This window comes from Microtus pennsylvanicus, chromosome 1 (assembly GCF_037038515.1).
Source record: "Microtus pennsylvanicus isolate mMicPen1 chromosome 1, mMicPen1.hap1, whole genome shotgun sequence".
Taxonomy (NCBI): Eukaryota; Metazoa; Chordata; class Mammalia; order Rodentia; family Cricetidae; genus Microtus; species Microtus pennsylvanicus.
Window position 1 is genome coordinate 115,778,515 of NC_134579.1, and position 21,172 is coordinate 115,799,686.

At 49.4% G+C, this 21,172-nt stretch overlaps 1 protein-coding gene across 1 annotated transcript in view; it reads left to right on the plus strand.

The window, feature by feature from the left end:
• Acad10 (acyl-CoA dehydrogenase family member 10) overlaps positions 1-18,804 on the plus strand; it is a 38,942-nt gene extending 20,138 nt beyond the window's left edge. The window contains exons 9-22 of the mRNA XM_075980371.1: positions 1,361-1,542; positions 3,168-3,318; positions 5,263-5,408; positions 6,499-6,672; positions 7,691-8,091; positions 9,043-9,183; positions 9,561-9,698; positions 9,797-9,887; positions 13,004-13,162; positions 14,312-14,484; positions 16,301-16,444; positions 17,199-17,276; positions 17,662-17,854; positions 18,029-18,804. Of these exons, the coding sequence (XP_075836486.1) occupies positions 1,361-1,542; positions 3,168-3,318; positions 5,263-5,408; positions 6,499-6,672; positions 7,691-8,091; positions 9,043-9,183; positions 9,561-9,698; positions 9,797-9,887; positions 13,004-13,162; positions 14,312-14,484; positions 16,301-16,444; positions 17,199-17,276; positions 17,662-17,832 (2,149 nt within the window). The 3' untranslated portion in view covers positions 17,833-17,854; positions 18,029-18,804. The remainder of the gene's footprint in view (positions 1-1,360; positions 1,543-3,167; positions 3,319-5,262; positions 5,409-6,498; positions 6,673-7,690; positions 8,092-9,042; positions 9,184-9,560; positions 9,699-9,796; positions 9,888-13,003; positions 13,163-14,311; positions 14,485-16,300; positions 16,445-17,198; positions 17,277-17,661; positions 17,855-18,028) is intronic.
• The last annotated feature ends 2,368 nt before the right edge of the window (positions 18,805-21,172 follow it).

Genomic DNA, 21,172 nt, shown 5'->3' on the forward strand with positions numbered 1-21,172 from the left:
ACTGCAGCCACCTCCCCCAGAATTTCTAAGATCCTGTCACACAGCCACATTCCAAAATAGCTTTCTTAAGATTCCAAAAAACATACCCACTTAGCTGGCTGTGGTACAGTGTAATCCCGGCACTAGGGGCCCAGAGGCAGGATTCTACATCGAGAGATCCCTTTCTTAGTATATACACCATACACACACACACACACACACACAGAGTCCACTGAGTTTCATGTTAGAGTTCTCTCTCTCTCTCTCTCTCTCTCTCTCTCTCTCTCTCTCTCTCTCTCTCTCTCTGTGTGTGTGTGTGTGTGTGTGTGTGTGTGTGTGTGTGTCTGTCTGTCTTTGAGACAATTGTATCCAAGGATGATGTTGAATGGTTGATCTCTGTTTGGACCTCCTGAGTGCTAGGGTTACAGCATGCAGCAGACAGCCTGTTTATGTGGTACTGGGACAGGACCTCTGTGTATTTGTTCTCTTCGTTTTAAAACTGGATGAAAAAGAGAATAGGTACCACGTGTAATTCCAGTCCCAGGGAGTCCAACCACCTCTTCTGACAGGAGGATCTGGAGTTCAAAGACAACCAGTGCTATGCAGTGAGACCCTGTCTCAAAAGATCCAAATGAAAGATGAAAACATTTGTATAGGCTTCTCAGTAAGTCTCCTCGGGATACACAGCTTAGTCAAGGACAGAAGTGGTACTTAAAGCTGGTACTCCTCCTCTTTCAAACAATTTGGTCTTATATTTATCACATTAAAACTTCTTCAGTGAGCCGGGCGGTGGTGGCGCACGCCTTTAATCCCAGCACTCGGGAGGCAGAGGCAGGCGGATCTCTGTGAGTTCGAGACCAGCCTGGTCTACAGAGCTAGTTCCAGGACAGGCTCCAAAGCCACAGAGAAACCCTGTCTCGAAAAACCAAAAAAAAAAAAAAAAAAAACCTTCTTCAGTGGCGCTGGAGAGATATCTCAGAGGTTAGGAGTACTGACTGTTCTTCCAGAGGACCCGGCCTGGTTCAATTCCAGGCACTCACATGGCAGCTTACAAATGTCTGTAACCCTCACACAGACATAGATGCAAGCAAAACACCAAAGCACATAAAATATAAATAAATTAAAAATAAATTTGAAAAACTGAATTAAAAAAAACTCTTCGGTGGTTTCTACACATGGGCCAAAGAGAAGCAAGAGGATGCTGGCTATCTACACACCTGGGTGGGCGTGGTGGGCGTGGTGGGGAGAGGTGATGGGCACTCTCAGTTCTCTGCACCCAGAGGCAAAGGAGCTCTGCCCCCTCCCAGATTCTCCTCACAGAAACTGAGGGGCTCCACGGCTGAGTCACTGAAATGTCCACCTCCGTCTGTGTCCCTGCCAGCATCATCGGCACCCCCTTCTACTTGATGGAGTACTGCCCGGGCGTCATCTACAAAGATCCCTCCCTGCCAGGCTTGGAGCCCAGCCAGCGGCAAGCCGTATATGCTGCCATGAATCAAGTTCTGTGCAGAATTCACAGTGTGGACCTGCAGGCCACGGGCCTGGACAGCTTTGGGAAGCAAGGTGCGCAGGGGCAGCCCTTCCTCCACCAACAGTTCCTCTCACAAAGCGAAGCTTGCTGTTGGGGGCTCAGTGGTTGGGGTGCTGACACACAGCTCTGCCCACCTTCTAAACCCAGGCTAATCATAACTGGTTCTGCTTACCACTCATTTCATCCTTGGATAAGCCACGTCATGGGCTTATTTCAGGGCTTAATTAAGGATTCTGTTCTCCTTGCCACTTTTTGTTACTGAACTGTTTAATCCTTTCTTTCTTTCCAATGCTGATCATAGTATTTAAGATATACTTCCTCCTTTCAGCTCTTCCTTTTATTACTTTTTTGTTTTGTTTTGTTTTTTGAGACAGGGTTTGTCTGTAGTTTTAGAGCCTATCCTGGAACTAGTTCTTATAGACCAGGCTGGCCTCGAACTCTCAGAGATCCACCTGCCTTTGCCTCCTGAGTCCTGGGATTAAAGGGGTGCACCACCATCGCCTGGCCTTTTCTTACTTTTTAAAAAAAATATTTTTCATTTGAGCCGGGTTGTGGTGTTACAATTCTTTAATTCCAGCACTTGGGAGGCAGAGGCAGGCTGATCTCTGAATAGCCTAGTCTACAGAGCAAGTTCCAGGACAACCAGGGCTATAGATAAACTCTATCTTGAAAACCAAACAAATAAACAAATAAAATTTTATTTGAGAAGAGTCTAATTGTACCCCCTGGTTGGCCTTGAACTAGAAATGTAGTTAAGGGTGGCTTTGAACTCCTGATTTTCCTGCTTATACTTCCCAAGTGCTGGTATCACAGGGTATACCACCATACTTGGCCTCTTTTGAGGTGTGTAAGGTAGTTGTTTTTTTTTTTTCTGGCTTTTCAAGATAGTGTTTCTCTGTGTAGCCCTGGCTGTCCTTTAACTCACTCTGTAGACCAGGGTGGCCTCAAACTCACAGCGATCCTCCTGCCTCAGCCTTCTGAGTGCTGGGATTAAAAGCATTGCCACCACTGCCCAGCATTGACCTCTTTAAAAAAGGAAGAGAGAGAGACAGAGAGAGACAGACTTTTCTTGCTGTGTCAGGAGCCTCACTAAGTTGCCAAGTTGGCCTTGAACTTATCTGAAATATCTTCCCACCTCAATTTTATGTGCTTTAATATTATTTTATTTATTTATTTATTTGACTTTTTGAAACAGGTTTCTCTGCGTAACCCTGGATATTCACTCTGGGGACCAGGTTAGCCTCAAACTCAGAGATCCACCTGCCTCTGCATCCTGAGTGCTGGGATTAAAGGTGTGCGCCACCGTGCCTGGTGACCTGACTCCAGACTCATGCTCTTAACCTACCATTGTTAAACTTAACCAAGAAGGGATATTCCTTGCCTGTTTGAAAGCTCACAAGCCTTCAAAGAGGGTTAGGGGTTAGGCTTGAAGATTTGTTGTGGAGGGATAGTGCCTAGACCATGGTGAACCGGCCGAAGCAAAGTGACTTCCACGATGACAGGAGTTTCACATAGGACTTTCCGCGACACAGGAACAAGTTCAGACACAGGGCATTGGCACAGAGCTGCTGACGTTCTCACGGCTCTGCTGAACTTATGTATCGAGCACTGAAGGCTGCTGGAACAGCATGCCATATCCTAACCCTCTTTCCCTCAGGGGACTATATTCTTCGCCAGGTGCAAACCTGGACCAAGCAGTACCGAGCAGCAGAAACCAGCAGCATCCCAGCGATGGAGAGGCTTATCCAGTGGCTCCCACTGCACATTCCCAAGCAACAGAGAACCACAGTGGTGCATGGCGACTTCAGGTAGACACAACTCCAGGGGGCTGGGTAACCCATGCGGAAACGCAAGGGCAAGGCCCATGCAGAGGAAGATTAAGCCTGTGGTCTTGGTCCGTATTACAGATGGGAATCATCCCTTTAGGGTGTGTGAGAGCTGGCGGGAAAGGGAAACAGCAGCTGTCTAAAGGCCTCTCAGTGGGGGCCAAGCCTGAAGAAATCACTGGAAAAGCTCCCCTGGTCTCAGTGTGTGCTCCCCTTAGAGTGAACACTTACCATCAAAGAGTTCCATCTGCCGCTGTATGGAAGAGGGCACCTTGCAGGAGGCGGGAACAGAAACTGCTGGATTTGAGAGCTTAAAGCCAGTAAAGCAGACAAGCGAGACTACCACAGCCGTCAGTCCACCTTAGCACAGCCTGCCAGCCTGCTGTCGCTTGTAGCACACGATAAATCCTGTGGTTCCGTGGTGTGCTGGGGTTGACTCTACATGAGTCAACCTAAATAAGTCTGAAGGGAATCATACTGAGGAGAAAAGATACTTATGCAAATTTACCAAGGATTGAGAGAATGGCACCTGTAGATTTTAAGTGTGCATAGCTAAGAGAGACAGAAAAGTGTGAGACAAATGTGAACCACGTTCAAGGAAGGTGGGGAGTGAGGGTGGAGGCGTTTGTGTGTTAGACATTCAAGAAAAAGCAGCCAAGGGCTGGAGAGATGGCTCAGAGGTTAAGAGAACTGACTGCTATCCTGGAAGTCCTGAGTTCAATTCTCAGCAACCACATGATGGCTCACACCCATCTGTAATGAGATCTGGTGCCCAGACCACTATATATATAATAAATAAATTTTTTTCTTAAAAAAAAGCAGCCCGGGACTGGAGAGATGGCTCAGAGGTTAAGAGCACTGACTGCTCTTCCAGAGGTCCTGAGTTCAATTCCCAGCAACCACATGGTGGCTTACAGCCATCTATAATGAGACCTGGCGCCCCCTTCTGGCTTGCAGGCTCATGTGGAAGGAATGCTATACACATAATATAATAAATAAATAAATATTTTTTTTTAAAAAAGCAGCCAAACGGCAGGTGTGGCTTCTGTGAGGAAGCTGGCATGTGGGGTCATGTGCCATTCCCTGTATTGTTGAATGCTTGGTTTTTTTTTTGTTTTTTTTTTTAAGATTTAGTTACTTTTGATGAAGTGTCTATGTGCACACAGGTGAAGAACAGGTGCCCATGGAGGCCAGAAGGGATTAGATCCTGGAACTGGTGCTGGGACCCAACTCGGGTCCTTCTGCAAGAGCAGTATGTGCTCATAAGCACTGAGCCCCTCTCCAGCCCCTTCCATTTATTTTAAGTCAAGCCTGCATTAGTGTCCATCAAACGGACTCAGAGGCCCCTGGAGAGTTTAAAAGGAGTGCAGTGTGGCTCGGAGGCCACTGGACAGACTGGAGCCACAGTGCCATTCCTAACCAGCTGCCTTACCTGGGCCACCATGCGCTACTGTAACGACTGCATGGCAGACTTCACCAAGGCCTCTTCTCTGACAGCCGGGACAGGACAGCACACTTCCAGCAGGGTGGCTCTCTGGCTGTGGCTGGGCTCCTCAGGCCCTTCTCTGTGGCTTTGTGGTTTCTTAGTATGGTGGCCCTTGGGTAACGGGACGTCCCTGGTAGCTCGAGTGTGCTAAAGAAGCTATGACCTTCACTGACCTCCACCACCTGGAAACCCTCAGCATCACTTCCTCCGCTTGACATTTATTAGAGGCCAGGTGTTTCCTAGAGTGAAGAATTGGTGGCAAGTGTGTCAAAGAATCTGCAGGCTTGCTTTAGTGCCATCATGGGGAGGGAGTGAATCTAGAAGGGGACCCCGGAGCCCTAGAGGCTGGCCAAGGCTCAGCATACAGGCTGGTGGAGGGTGGGCCTGGGGGCTCGGATGGAGTCTTCTCAGCTATCTCCATTCCTTCTGTGGCTCCTCAGGCTGGATAACCTGATATTCCATCCTGAAAAGGCAGAGGTGCTCGCTGTCCTGGATTGGGAACTTTCTACGTTAGGGGATCCCTTTGCGGATGTGGCCTACAGCTGCCTGCTTCACCACCTGCCGTCCAGCTTTCCCATTCTAAAAGGTAGGAGCCAGTTAAGTGGCAAGCACTGTGGCACGCACTGGCTGGAGTGGCGGTGACTGGGCTGGGCTTAAAAGTGAGATGCAAGTAGTTCGAATAACTGTATCACTGGAGTGTGGGGTGGGAATGGGATGTATCTCCCTTCACCCATAGTGCATTTTTTCTTTCTCTCCTTTCCATATCTTCTTCTTTTTTAAGAAATGTTATTCTTTTTTTATATTTATTTGTTTATTATGTATACAATATTCTGTCTGTGTGTCTGCCTGCAGGCCAGAAGAGGGCATCAAATCTCATTTCAGATGGTTGTGAGCCACCATGTGGTTGCTGGGAATTGAACTCAGGACCTTTGGAAGAGCAGGCAATACTCTTAACCTCTGAGCCATCTCTCCAGCCCCCTCATTTCTTCTTTTGTCCTGGGGGTTGAGTCTTGGTCCTTGTGAATGCTAGCTGACACTCTAGCACTGAGCTGTATCTCCAGCTTGCATTTGATTGTGTGTCTGGACAGGTTCTTGCTGATATGCTCAGGCTCAACATACACCTTCCATTCTGTGTGTGTATCTATCTTTGTCTTTATTTCTGGGTTATCTGCTCTGAGACAGTCCTTAAACTCTGTGTCACTGAGGCTGGCTTCAAACCCCTGCCAGTCCCACCTCCACTTCCCCGGTGCTGGGATTACAGGCACGTGTCATTGCACCCGGTCTGTTATTGAAACAATGCTTTGATTCAGTGACTAAGTGACCAAAACCAATGACCATATAATTTTATGATCTCATTTTTCCACTTAGTTGTATATTCCCCCTCCTCTAGGACTGTTTGTCATCAAATGTCTGGTTTAGGATGGCATCTCTCTGAGAGTTGTGGGCCGGGAGTAATCAGAAGCTGCATTCCTTTGTTTACTGTTAATCTGGTCTGAAACCTTGAGAGAGAAATCTGTAAAATGGGAGCTTCATGCTCGCCTCAGGTCATCGGCTAGCACAAGGAGCCACACAGCTGTAAAAGCGGTTCAGGAGCATAGTGGCTTTCAGAATACGTGTTTGCTAGTGGTAGGGGAGTGTAGGTGCCAACCACTTAAGGACAGTGTCTCTTATCTCAGGGTTCAGGGACATGGATGTGACACAGCTGGGCATTCCAACGATGGAGGAGTACTTCCGGATGTACTGTCTTCAAATGGGCATCCCACCCATCGATAACTCTAACTTCTACATGGCTTTCTCATTTTTCCGTGTGGCTGCAATACTACAGGGAGTCTATAAGCGGTCACTCACAGGTAAGTGTTGGCCAGCCTGAGGGTCACAGAGGCTGTGAGGAGTCAGGTTTAGCCAGAATGATGTAAGGTTTAATTTTCTATTTTTTTTTTTTTTTTTTTTTTTTTTTTTTTTTTTTGGTTTTTCGAGACAGGGTTTCTCTGTGGCTTTGGAACCTGTCCTGGAACTAGCTCTGTAGACCAGGCTGGTCTCGAACTCACAGAGATCCGCCTGCCTCTGCCTCCCGAGTGCTGGGATTAAAGGCGTGCGCCACCACCGCCCGGCAAGGTTTAATTTTCTAAACCATCATAAAAATGTGTATGTATATAGGCAGAAGTGGGGACACACACTTGTAAGGTGGTATAGGAGGACAGAGACCTCAAGATCATCCTTAGCTACATGTTGGGGGCTCCAAGAAGCCCTGTCTGAAAGTTTAGAAAATAAAAAAGCAGAGGAAAATGCCAGTGTGCTCTGTGATCACTCTGAGGGAACGGTGCCTAGACTGGCCATGGCCTTTTCTCAGAAGGGCTACTCTAGGATCTTGTGGGACTTCTTACTGGTCTCAGGTGCTGCACAAGTGACCTGAGGGTGTTACTAAATTTGCTTCTTGTTCTTTTTGTTTGTTTTTGGGACAGGGTTTCTCTGTGTAGCCCTGACTGTCCTGGCTCTTGTTGTGGTTGTGTTGCAGCCTGACCTTGAACTCAGAGATTCACCTGCCTCTAACTCCTAAGTGCTGGGATAAAGGTCTGTGCCATCAAAGCTTAGTTTCTTTGGGAAAAGGAATGGCAAACAGCAGGGGACATCTGATCTCTGATTTCTAGAACTCAGGGAGCTTACCCTCCTCTCCAAACTCAGTTTCCTTGTTCTCTAAGTTCAGATTCAGACAGTGCTGCTCGGGAGTGCAGGGCCCAGGCCCCATTATGGACGGAGCAGGTGCTCAGCCAGTGACAGTGGCTGCCCTCAGAATATTGGCTGTGTCACTGGCTCACATCACCGGGAAGGCTGGTTAGGGGTCACCAGTTCTCCTTCCATTTTGCATAGGACAGGCAAGCTCGGCAATAGCCAAACAAAGCGGGAAGTTCCCTGAGTTCATGGCTGAGCTGGCATGGGACTTCGCCATCAAAGAAGGCTTCCGGGTTTTCAAGGAGATGCCAGCCTCCAAACCACTAGTGAGATCCTACCACGCATGGGCTGGGTCACGGCCCCAGAGAACTCCAGCGGGTGTGAGGAGTTCCAGCACTGTAGCAGCTGCTGCCCCTTCTCAGGAGACAAAGGGAGGCCTGATCATCTCTCCAGAGGGCCTCTCTCCTCGGGTCAGAAAGTTGTATGACCGGCTGTTGCAGTTTATGAAAGAGAATGTGTACCCCCTGGAGCCAGAGCTGCAGAGACACCAGGCCTCAGCCGACAGGTGGAGCCCTTCCCCGCTGATAGAAGACCTCAAGGTAAGCAAGCTTGTCAACATGGCTGACCCTCTCCAGTGAGGAAAGAAGCAGGGGGACTGAGCGGCATGGCCTTGCTTTCCCGTCCCTAAAAGAGATAGCTGCTGATTAGTCAGGTCTTATTCTGTCAAGGCCAAGTATCTGTGGGGAGAAGGGAGAATGCAAGCCAAGCTAAGTGCTTCTCCTGTGATCCCAGCACTAGGGAATTGGAGTCAGGGGGATGCAAAGTTCAGGCCACCTTCAACTAGTTGAGACCCTGTCACAAAATCGAGTAATATAGTCTGTGGTGTAGAGAGACTTAGGTCAGGTGGCATCTGTCACACAGATATGAGAAGCAAGGCACAAGGTCACAAAGTCTCCTGCTAGAGACCGTATCAGAATCCGGGAGCTGAGCGACTGTGTGGTGCCAGTGCTAACCCCGCTTTAGCTGCTGCAGTGTCTCTGACTTGTCATTGCGTCATTGCTTTGGGCGTATGCTGTATCTCTGACTGCGCCTTCTTCTCCCCTTTCTGTTCCACTGGAGAAGGTAAGATGTGGTCACGGCTGGAGAGATGGCTCAGACCTTAAGAGAGCATACTGCTACTGCAGAGGACCCACATCAGGTGGCTCACTCCACCTGTAACTCCAGCTCCAGTGGTTCCAACACCACACCTCTAGCCTCCACGGGCCTCTGCATTCACATGCATGCACACATACATCCTTACATTGTTTTGTTTTGCTTTGCTGTGTTTTGTTGAGATAGGGTCTCTATGCATCTGTGACTGGCCTGGAATTCAACACATGCACCAGTTTGAGACCATCTCGAACTCAAGAGATCCTCATGCCTCTGCCTCCCAAGTGCTGGGGTTAAGGATGCTACCACTCCCTGCTCAGCTTTTTTTTAAAAAAAAATAAATACTGTTTTATTTTAAAGATAAGATTCAATGATTATGGCTCTCCTTTCTCCCCTGCCAGGAGAAAGCCAAGGCTGAGGGGCTCTGGAACCTTTTCCTACCCTTGGAGACAGATCCTGAGAAAAAATATGGAGCAGGGCTGACTAACGTGGAGTATGCACATCTGTGTGAAGTCATGGGCATGTCCCTGTACGCTCCCGAGGTACAGTCTCCGGTTCCCTCAGTGTGTGAGAACATGTCCCCACCTGGCCTGTGTGGAAAGTCAGATCTAGGGGTACCATATGACTTGAACAGCACATGGGAAAGGAAGGCAAGAACAATCGGCCCAGCAGGGGAACCCACCCAGGAATGTGGACTGGGGGGGTCTTCCAGCCCCTGGCCCAGTTTTCTCTACTTCAAACAACTGATCCAAAGGGGTTTCAGGGCATTTGAGATTGACTTCAGGTGTGTGTGAGCCTTCTCTGGGGGAGAGAAAGGGCCTTCATGAGCTGTGAGTGGGTCAATGGAAGGAGTCCAGCCCGGCCTCTCCCAGGGGTTGAAGATGTTGGGGGCACTGACTGACGTGTTTCTTCTCTTCAGATATTTAATTGCTCTGCCCCGGATACGGGGAACATGGAGCTCCTGGTGCGGTATGGCACTGAGGAACAGAAGGCCCGGTGGCTGGTGCCCCTACTGGAGGGCAGGATCCGCTCCTGCTTTGCCATGACGGAGCCCAAGGTACTGTCTTCATATGTCCCCTTTGGCGGGGCCCCTGGTCTCTGCTCCTGAGGAATGCAGGTCCATAGGGACTCTAACCAGAATGTGCTCCTGTGCAGGTGGCCTCCTCAGATGCCTCCAATATTGAGGCTTCCATCAGAGAGGAAGATGGCTCCTATGTCATAAATGGTCACAAGTGGTGGATCACAGGTACTTGGCTTGAAAATAGTTTTCAGTTTTTCAGTCTGTGCAGATGAGCAGGGTAAGATGTGTTGTGAGTCCTCTAGGTGGCACCAGATGAGCACACCTGTGGCTATATGCCCCTGCAGGCAGCTCTGCCACGCCCTGCCAGCCTTTTACCTGGGAGTCTTCCTGGTGTCTTGTAGGAGCTGTGGGCTGCATTCCTGCTACCCAGCTCGGCCGCCTGGCTAGCTTATGCCCCGAAATAACAACACACAAACTGTATTCTTTTAAACACTGCTTGGCCCATTATATCTAGCCTCTTCTCGGCTAACTCTCGCACCTGGACTAGCCCATTTCCAATAATGTGTGTAGCACCCCAAGGTGCACTTACCGGGAAGATTCTAGCCTACGTCCATCCTGGGTCGGAGTTTCATCGTGTCTGCTCCAGGGAGCAGCAGCAGCGGCATCCAAGCTCACTTCCTTTTCCTCCCAGCATTCTGTTCTGTTTACTCCTCTCACCTATGTTTTAACCTATGAGGCCAAGCAGTTTCTTTATTACTTAACCAATGACCTTCCTCCATCACTGGTGGCTTCCCTTTGCTATGAGGTCATAGGTGTTGTTTCTCAGAGGCTTCCAAGTGCCTCTCTGTCCCTCAGCTCACAGAGCTGATGACCCCATCCATCCCATTTCACAGGAGGAAACTAGAGCTCGGGGAGACCAGTCATTTACCCAAGGCTGCAGCAGCTGGCGGGTAGCAAGCAGGCTTCAGAATTTGCTGGATTCCAAGACCTGTGTCCAGAGCTGTCCTTCCTAGTATTAATGGGGACAGCAGGGCAGGCTGTGGGAGGAAGCAACAGTTTGTAGATTTTTTTTGTCTGTCAATGAGAAATTTACATGTGAGAGAGACAGACAGACAGAACAGGGATGTGGGGTATCAGGGAAAGAAGGTATCATCATGTAGTCTGTGCTGACCTCAGACTTGCTATGTAGCTGAATCTGGCCATGAACTCCCCATCCTCAGGCTCCTATCTTCCAAGTGTTTGGTTACAGGTTTGAGCCACCACACCTGATTCAAATGTATGTATTTTTCAAAAATCCATATACCTGTCAGATGTGGGGTTGCATAAACTGTTATCCCTGAGTTTTTGATGTAGAGGCAGAGGATGATACAAATGTGGGGATGTCATGCTTGATTATGTATGAGTTCAAGGTCAGCCTGGGCTACATGAGATACCGTCTTAAAAAAACAAAATTAAACTACAACAAATCCAAATGCTGCACTGTCCAGAACATTTCAACAGGTTTCTGTGTAATTCTTTTGCTCATTTACTTGAGATAGGGACTCTATGTAGATCTGGCTGTCCTGGAATTCCTGACATAGATGAAGCTGACCTTGAACTCGCCTCCCAAGTGCTGGAGTTAAAGGCGTGGACCCCTACACCAACTTCATTGTGATTCATTGGAAGTGACCCACAGAGATGGGGGTTAAGAGCACTTGTTATTGCAGAGAACGTGGGTCAGTTCCCAGCACCCACACTGTGGCTCACAGTGGTTTGTAACTCCAGTTCCAAGTGCTCTGACTTCCTCTGGGATAGACGTGCCTGTGGTGCACATTCATACAGTTAGGCAAAACGCACATGTAAAATAACTGTTTTGAATTTTATTATAATTGTTACGAAGTGAACTCTTGACACTTGTTCCCTGCGACATTCAACTTTCTCTATATCCGCACATTTGTAACTCATGGAAGCTCTGTCAGCACTCATCCTGTCCTCTGCTTGCTCAACCTCTCGTAGGTACCATGTGCTAAGATCTAATGTTCAGAGCACCTATGACAAGAAGGGATGGGAGGAGAGGGGACAGAGAAGAAGGGGAGCAGTGAGAATGAATGAAGTGTTTCCTGCACAGTAGATTTTGTTTTATTCCGTGCTCTGGTCAAGTGTTCCATCTGAGCCTCCTCTCTCGTCCCTCCCTCCATCGTGTGGACTCTGAAGCAGTCACTGAGTTTATGCAGTGTGCTAGCGGGGTGTCTTTGGCGTGTTTGTTACACTTTGCCGTGGAGCGCACACAGCAGGTATTCTCAGCAAGGACAGCCAGTCTCCCATGCCTCCCAGAAAGCACAACAGCAGCCCGCTGGAAGCACAGATCTGTCTTGGAGTCTTAAGACTCCGAGTCCTGCAGCAGGCACCAGCGTGGAAGCTTGACAACCGGCAGTTCAGTTGTCTTCTGGGTGTTTCCAGGAGTGCCACTGTCCTGGGCCTAACAACCACCAGGGTTCACTAGAGGGTGGGAGCGTAGACCCTAGGCCCCCAGGCCTGAGCGTTGTATTGGGGTCAGGACCACTCCCACAGAGTAGTATTTAAATGAACTCCCAAAAGAGGAACACATGGTCTCTTTTCCTTCCTCTCAGTTCCCCCTCGGGGCCACCCAAGAGCGCAGGAATCCCATTAAACCTGGATTTTCTTAATTTGGCTTGTTTTGATTTGGCTTGATTGGGAATTTTGCATCGGCAGAGAGCTCACGTTAGGTAATATTCCTAACAGTGTGCTCTTTTCAAAGTCTTTTGCAGCCAGTTCTCTTTGTTGCTTCACTGTGGTTAAACTTGTGAGCTGTTTTGTACCATCCATAATAGACATCTCATCACATAACCCATTTCCTCAGCTGGACCTCAGCAGGCTAGAGAAGATGCTTATAGCAGCCACCTTGAGTTTTGTTTCTATTTCTTCAAGTCTAACATGATGGTTTTTAATTATTTTTATGGGACTGAAGAGAGGACTGAAGTAGTTATGGTCACTAGCTACTCTTGCAAGAGAACCAGGACTTGATTACCAGCACCCACATAGTGACTCACAACTGTCTATGACTCTAGTTCTAAGAGATCTGACTCCCTCTTCTGGCGTCTTTGGGCACTGCAGTCACAACATGCAGACAAAACGTACATACAGTTAAAACATTGTTCCTATGGTGCTGGGTCCCAGTCTCAGTGCAGTAAGCTCTGTCTGGCCTGGAGCCTGCATGGGCGGGCGCTTCTCCAATCCTGTGTATCTATCAGTGTCCTAGGTTTGCTTTAGGGCTTCCTGTGGTTAGATGCTCACTGGCCTTGGCATGCACTGACAGAATGCTCTCTCTTCTCTCCTGGCAGGCATCCTGGATCCACGCTGCAAACTCTGTGTGTTTATGGGAAAAACAGACCCACAGGCCCCGAGGCACCAGCAGCAGTCCATAATCTTGGTTCCCATGGACACTCCAGGAATCAATATCATCCGGCCTTTGTCAGTGTATGGGTTGGAGGATCCCCCAGGTTAGACCTCCCAGGGTCAGTCACCCTGAGTGTGGCTCTAGTACATGGGCAGCAGTTTGGGGGAGTGCTTGTTCTGTTCAGAATTTTCCACATGCCAAGGATCTGATAGCATCGGTAAGACGCAGCCCAGCCCTTTATTTCCTAAGGAGCTGGAACTGCTGGGCAGACTGCCTGTGGGTGTTTATGCTTGCCTTTCCTCTTCTAATCTCAGAAGATGATGAGGTCCAGCAGAGGCGCCAGGGCAGCAGTTCAGGTCACAGCCCCAGTTGAGCCCCTGTGTGAGGAGAGAGCCTTCCCTGCTGACAGCATTCACACCCTCACTTCTGCATCACATAGAGGTTCTGGCCTGCATTGTATTTTAACCACAGGGCCTGAAAGATGGCTCAGTGGGTACTTCCACCAAGCCTGATGACCTGAGTTCAGCCCTTGTCACCCACGTGGTAAAAGGAGACATCTGACTCTGTATTTGTCCTAAAGGTTCAATCCCCAGGACCTGCATGGTGGAAGAGACCTGACTCCTGAACATTGTTTTCTGACCTCCAAATTCACTGTGCCTATGTGCAGACATATACACACACTCAGCAGTGAATTTGATATACAAAACTTTTAAAGAAAATGGCAAAAGCTGGGCAGTGGTTTAATTCCAGCTCTCTGGAGTCAGAGGCAGGCAAATATCTGTGTTTAAGGCCAGCCTGGTATACATAATGAATTCTAGGACAGCTATGGCTATGCAGAGAAACTCTGTCTTGAAAAACATAAGGAGCTGGGCAGTGGTGGTGCACACCTTTAATACCAGTATTCGGGAGGCAGAGCAGAGGCAAGCAGATCTCTGAGTTTGAGGCCAGTCCGGTCTACAGAGCGAGTTCCAGGACAGGCTCCAAAGTTACACAGAGAAACCTTGTCTCAAAAGAGCCTCTCCACTAAAAAAAAAAAAGAAAGAAAGAAAAAAAAGAAAACCCATAAGGAATGTCAGAATAACTTGTTTGTTTTGTTTTGTTTTTTGCTGAAAACAATTCTCTTCCCTTATTTCTGGGTCCCCTGACCTCTTCTTAGCTGTGGCACAGTTAGAAGGCTAAGGTCTGGGAACACGTAGCTCCAACTGAAGAGAGGAATAAACACACCCAAGAAAAATGTATTTTCATCTTTCAGGGGGCCATGGCGAAGTACGGTTCAAGGACGTGCGTGTGCCAAAAGAGAACATAGTCCTGGGCCCTGGTCGAGGCTTTGAGATAGCACAGGGCAGGCTGGGGCCTGGCCGGATTCATCACTGCATGAGGCTGATCGGGTATTCAGAGAGGGCCCTGTCACTCATGAAGACACGCGTGAGTTCCCTAGTGCCCACACTGAACAACAGCCACTATTGCTGTCTGAGAACTTCAAACACTGGTGCCCTTCTGAAAACAGACCTCACAGAGTGATATTCACATCCAGAATCTGTGGTCTCTACTTTGGCCACAGCTGACTTCCAGAGTGGAGTGGCCACCTCTTTGTCCAAGTGGCCAGAAGGAAAGGCCAGGCAGGTTTTACGGTAGCTGAGGGTGAGGTTCCAATGCCCACAGGATATGAGTAGCCAAGAGCTATCCATGCTTCCAGCACATTGTTAAAACTCAGACCCCAGGGAGATCCTGAGTTGTCTGTCTCTGTGCCCTGGGGTCACAGCACCTGGCCCGGTGTATATCGCCCTCCTTGTCCAGTGTGGTCAGAATATAAAATCTGAAGCCAGCATGGTATCTTATTCCAGCACTCAGAAAACTAAGGCAGAAGGATTGTTGCAACTTCCAGAGTCACCTAGATTCCATAACAGGACACTGTCTCAAACAATGAAAGTCATTTGCCGTGGGCCCCTTAATAGCTGGAGGCCTGCATAGTATAGGGGTCTCTGTGACTATCAGGGCAGCAGAGTCAAGAAAGCAGTTCAGTTCAGCCCGACTTCAGGAGTCTGACCCCCAAATGGTTTACTTTAGGTATCTTGAAGCACAGCATAATTTGGTGCAAACTTATTCTGGTGATGATAAATGCAATCCTGTGTACACAGAAAAGCATACATAAATCTCTGAGGAACAAAGTAAGCTAAATAGAGATGGGGAGAGACTACACTGAAACTCTGTAAAGTCCCCATGACAAGCTTATAATCAGGGTCTGGGGAAGATTCTGTCAGGATGAGGTTGCCACATCCCCTCTCCTAGCCCAAGTTCACATACAGCCCGTGCTGGCCTGGCTATCTCCATGTACGCAAGGATGACCACACCATGCCTGGGTGGAAAGTAGCTTCTTAGGATAGAAGCTACTTTTTAAACATATAATCTAGAGCTGGGCGGTGGTGGTGCACCTTTTAGTCCCAGCACTCGGGAGGCAGAGGCAGGCGGATCTTTCTGAGTTCGAGGCCATCCTGGTCTACAAGAGCTAGTTCCAGGACAGGCTCCAAAAGGTACAGAGAAACCCAGTCTCAAAAAGACAAAGACAAAAACAAAACAAAACATATAATTTAGGGACACTCACAATGCCCCTAAGTTGTATGTTTTAAAAGCAGACTGGAAGGGAAAAGTGTCATGGCATATACCTTGAATCCCAGCTCTCTGTAGAGAGAGACAGGCAGATCTCTGTGAGTTCAAGGCCAGTATAGTCTACATAGCAAGTTCCAGGACACCAGGGACTACCTGGATAGACCTGTCTCAAATGAACCAATAGAAAGAGGCTACACAACACTGTGTGGACTATGACTTTTTTTTTTTAATGGGGGGAGGACAGTGAGTTGGCCCAGCAGGTAAAGGTATCTGCTGTCAATAATGTTGCTAACCTAAGTTTGGTCCTTGGGGTCTCTGGTACCATCTGATGACACTCTTAGCTTTTGGGTTGGTGGAAGGGAGAGTGCTTCACATTCCAACAGGATTAGTCACAGGTGTTAATTAACACTGCAGTGGGCAATAAGATCCTGGCTCTGGACCGGCAGCACTGCAAGCTCTCCGAGGTCACTGTAGCTGCAGTCGGTTCATCAGCCTTTGAGGGTGTTCCGTATAGGTGTGGCATCTGTGATGAGCTTTATCGCCTGTATACAGACGCTGCCGCCAGCCAGCTCCCGCTACTGCTCTCCCCTCCTGTGTGCCCGGCTCCTCAGCCTCATCTCTCTCGTATCTGTAGGTGATGTCCCGCACCGCCTTCGGGAAGCCCCTTGTGGAGCATGGCACCATCCTGGCAGACATTGCCCGGTCACGTGTGGACATCGAGCAGGCACGGCTGCTGGTGCTGAAAGCTGCGCACCTCATGGATGTGGCAGGAAACAAGGTGGGAGGCCTCCCAGGTCAGAGGTCACCCTGGGGTGACACTGCAGTGGGCCTTCTCTTCTTGCTTAGCTCTTGGATGCTGATGACTGCTACTGTTCTCTTGAACTCTGGCTGTCTATCCACTCCAGAAAAGGCCAGGAACAGGGAACTTCCATTTACTAACTGGGAACCTTCCTGATTTGAGAAAGGGAAGTCTGGTGGCCCCTGTACTCCTACAGCATGTTGGTGGGGGAGGTGGATGACGGAGGAGAGAGCTGGGGGACAAGGGACCTCACAGGCCTAGTCCAAATACAGCATTAGCCAACACAGGGCCTTGTTCCCCATTGCCGGTAGCGTCTGGCATGGTACATGCTGACTGCTGTGTTATCTGGCCTTCTAAGCAGGGACCTTACACCCAGCCAGGAGCTCCAGTGATGGGGTTGTGTCAGGAGCACAGTTCCTGACTCTCTGATGCTCTAGTGGCCAGCCCCAAGGTTGCCTGCAGCTGGACCTGGACACAGCTGTTTGTGTAGGTGGCGTTTGGAGTCAAACCCAGTGCCTTGCAACTGCCAAGAGAAGTGCAGGGAAGTGCTGTCCATAGCCAGTAGCTCAGGCCGCTGGATCTGGCTGTGGTCCAGAATGTAGCAGCAGCCATTCCCCTTTCCCCTAGTCACACTCGCTTGCAGAACCCAACTCTGTCCACCCTGACAGCTTGACTTTGTGTTGCCCTCCCAGCACCTGGCCCTCTGTTCTTCTAACTCTATCTTCTCCTGCAGGCTGCAGCTTTAGAGATTGCCATGATCAAAATGGTAGCCCCATCCATGGCCTATCAAGTCATTGACCGCGCTATTCAGGTGAGCCACCCTGGATTCCTTCCCTCTATACCTGCGCTTTACCCTTCAAACGAAGAGTGCAAGGGCCTCCCTCCTTCCCTAGTCCAAGACAGTGGGTGTTAGCTTGTAAGTAGCTGGCTGGCCTTGGGCTCCTCTGCTGCTGCTCACACCCAATGTCCCGACTCTGCAGGGTTCCTCCTTCCACATCCTGACACCTGGTCCCACACAGAACTTTCTAGGTAGCAGAAGCAACCTTCTTGGTGACTCAGGCATCCAGAGGGTGGCAGTGTCCCCATGAGAGGTCTGAACTCACAGGTGTCACAGGGCATCCCCAGGTGTTCTGAGCAGGATGTCACTTTTAGAGCTCACCCAGGCCTTCTCCTCCTCCCTGCCATGTGTCCGGCAGGCCTTTGGAGCAGCAGGCCTGAGCAGCGACTACCCTCTGGCTCCTTTCTTGGCTTGGGCCCGAGCCCTGCGCTTTGCTGATGGCCCAGATGAGGTCCACCGGCTGACCGTTGCGAAGATGGAACTGAGGAATCACAGCAGGCTGCAGGAGCCAGCAACGCCCAGAGTGTAGGTTCTGTCCTTGGGAAGGCCAGGTATGCGTGCTTCTTCTATCGTGTCCAGCACCTCAGTGTGGGGCAGTTGTGCTGGCTACCATTTCTGGATAGCCTTGAGTTTGTGTTTTAAGCATGGAGGAAGAACATTGGGGTCCAGGCCTGGGGAGCTGGTCTTGTGTTCCTCAGAGTTGACCTCATGGTCCCCTTTTCCAGGCTGTAGGAATCTGGACACCTGTGTGCTCTGTTCTCTCCAGAGGCGATGGGGTTCCTTCTCAGGGTGTCTAGGAAGGCAGACGGCATAAACTGCAGCAGACGCTCCCTGCAACTGGAATGAAACCATTCTGTGACAGCTAGAGTGCCCGCATCAGGTGCCTTATTACAAAAGGGCTTTGGGGACACAAAGAGTCTGTGTACTTCCTGTGTCACATGACAGACATGGGAATAAAAGCTCCCACAGCCCTGGGACTCAGGTATCGGTGGCTTCCTCACAACTATGCTGCTTCCCCTGCACTGGCCCCATATGCTGGGGCACTGTGGGACATGGATGCCATCGCTCCTGATTCTCCCCATGTCTTCTTCACCTCCCCTCACTGTAGGCCCATATTTTTGTATGGTGTAGCAGCCAGGCATAAAAGCCATAGGCCTGGTCTGAGGTGCTCACATAGCTCTGTAGACAAGCTGTCTCTGTGTAACAATAGCAAGGATGTACAGCTCCTTTCTTCTTTTGTTAGAAATGTAGATCTCCTGAGGAGAGATGTTGGCTGAAGCTGGTCAGAATGTTTGGTGCTTATTTCTTGGTAATTTGGAGGAAGTCTTATAGAGATGCTAATTCATGGCCTACGTGACAGCTAGCATACAGATAGATGCGGACGAGACAGAAGGCCATTCACCTGGTTACCTAGGAGACGAATCTAATGTGTTTTCCTGCTCAATTTATGTGATGATATATAAGCTGTTTGGAGAATAAACGAGATCTTGCCCTTCCATGATGACCATGTAAGTTGTGTCTGATTATTCCTCGCGACTCCGTACCAGTCCAGTTAGGGAAGATAATTATCTGTGTTGGACCCACGCGGGCTCCAACACCTCACCACTAGTTACCCTACTCCAGAAAACTTCACCAGAGGAACCATGCCACCTGAGTGAGATCCCCATAACTGCCACACTCTGCTGCCTGTCAGCAGTCCTGTTGCGGCATGGGGGAAGACAGACAGGAACAGAAGCCCCATGAGACCAGAAAAGAAGCGCTATTTTAGGAAGACTTGGCATTAAGATGCAGCACAGCCCATCTGCAGGCAACAAGTTTGGCCGGCACCATCACATGCTGTACTGTAAACCTGATCTCAGGGTACCTGCTTCCCCCATGGACCTGATGCACAGCCTGGCCATGCACTGCCAAGTGCACAGTCACAACAGGCTCCTGAATGGCTTTCTCAGGTGTGCTGGTCCGCACATGAGCTGGGGTCACAGGTGCCACCACATCTGAGGAACAGTTACTGAAGGAAGATGGATGACGTGCCCACTGTTCAATGTTAGCATAGTGCCAGCACACTGGTAGATTCCGCAGCCTGAGCCCCACTTCTGTTGCATGCCAGAAATAGAGGGGTTTGTAAGGAAGTGTCATGACATGGCATATCATGGGCCCTAAGAATGTCTCTCGTGACTTCTGAGATTAACCTTGCTCTACTGCCATGCTAAGGCATGACCCCACATCTCTCTCAGATTCACTGCTTCAAGGCCTGGATACACCCACATGTGCAAGCATATAGTCTTTAAATATTTTTTTTAAATATTTATATGTATACAGTGTTTAGCCTGAATGTATTCTTGAAGGACAGAAGAGGGCACCAGATCTCATTATAGGTGGTTGTGAGCCACCATATGGTTGTCGGAAACTGAACTCAGGGCATATGGTCTTAACCACTGAGCTATCTGCACAAATCCCAATGTGGGTTTGTAAAAGACCCTGCGAGGGCTGGGAAGAAAGCAGGGCCGGGAAAGAGCTGGCTGCACAAGAATAAGCTCCCGAGTTTGTGCTCCAAAGCCCACATGGAAAGCTGAGTGTGGTGTATACTTGTGATCTCTGGGAAGGCAGTGGCAGGAGGATCCCTGTGACTCACCGACCAACCGGTTCTGCCGCCTTGGTTAGTTCTAGGCCCTGTCTCAAAAATCTAGGTGGTCAGGTTCTGAAGAATTACACTAGACGTTGTCCTTGGCCTCCACACACGTGTGGACACATGCACCTGCACATATGAAACACACACTCAGAGTAAATGACTCTTTTAAGATTTATTTATATGTACACAGAGTTCTGCCTGCAGGCCATAAGAGGGCACTGGATCTCATTACAGCTGGTTGTGAGCCACCATGTGGTTGCTGGGAATTGAACTCAGGACCTCTGGAAGAGCAACCAGTGCTCTTAACTGCGGAGCCACCTCTCCAGCCCCTGTAAACGACACCTTCACTTTTCAAAGTTGTTGAGGTTTGAATTAAGGTTATGTTAGTACATAATGGATCTGTCACTTGGGCATGGCAACATGTGATGTTGATATTTCTCAAGAAAGACATCGGAATGCCAACAAGTGGAAAAGGAGAAAAGAACACAGGAATGTGTGCCACCTACCTCAGTTTCTAGGGAATAGAGTACATGATGCTCCCACTCCCAAGAGTGTTTTCTGAAGACAAACACTGCTGTGCTTTATATAACCCTGAGGTGGTACCTATGAAGAGCTCTTCTCTGCTGAACTGTAAACACCAACTACTAACAATGGAGCTGCAACAATCAAAGTGGCCTGGCCTCAACTTGCACCCACAAGCTGAGGCTACCCAGAGTCCCCTGCTTTCCCACCTTCAGTTCTTGCTGCATTTGTCAGGAGAGGCGACTTGGAGAAACTCTCACAAAAGTTCACCTCCGTTCGAGCCGAAGTTCCCTAAAATCCATGGAATCCAGTGGAGTCTCCCGCAAGCGTAATAGATACAAAATAAAAAGGAGTAGGCGTCATGGTTTTAGGCGGCACGGGGAAGATTCCAGGATCACCTGGCGTGGCCTTCCCAGCCTTCCTCACCTGTCTTCCAGCTGGCTGCTCAGGCCCCAGTGGGCTTGGTTTGGTGGTGATCCAGTCTTCCCAATTCTGTGGCTCCATCCCACTGTGGTCTGACCTATCCTGGAAGAGGATCAAGGCATAGCAATCCTGCATTCCCTTCTCTCACCACAGCACACAACGCTCTGGGCCCCTCTGGGCACATAGTGGGAGGATTTCCATAGGGACAGAGGGACTGGCTGATTCCAGGGTCCCGGCCACCTTTGCTCCTACGCATCCATTTCTTCCTCTTTGTATTCCCAGCCAAGCCCTGATT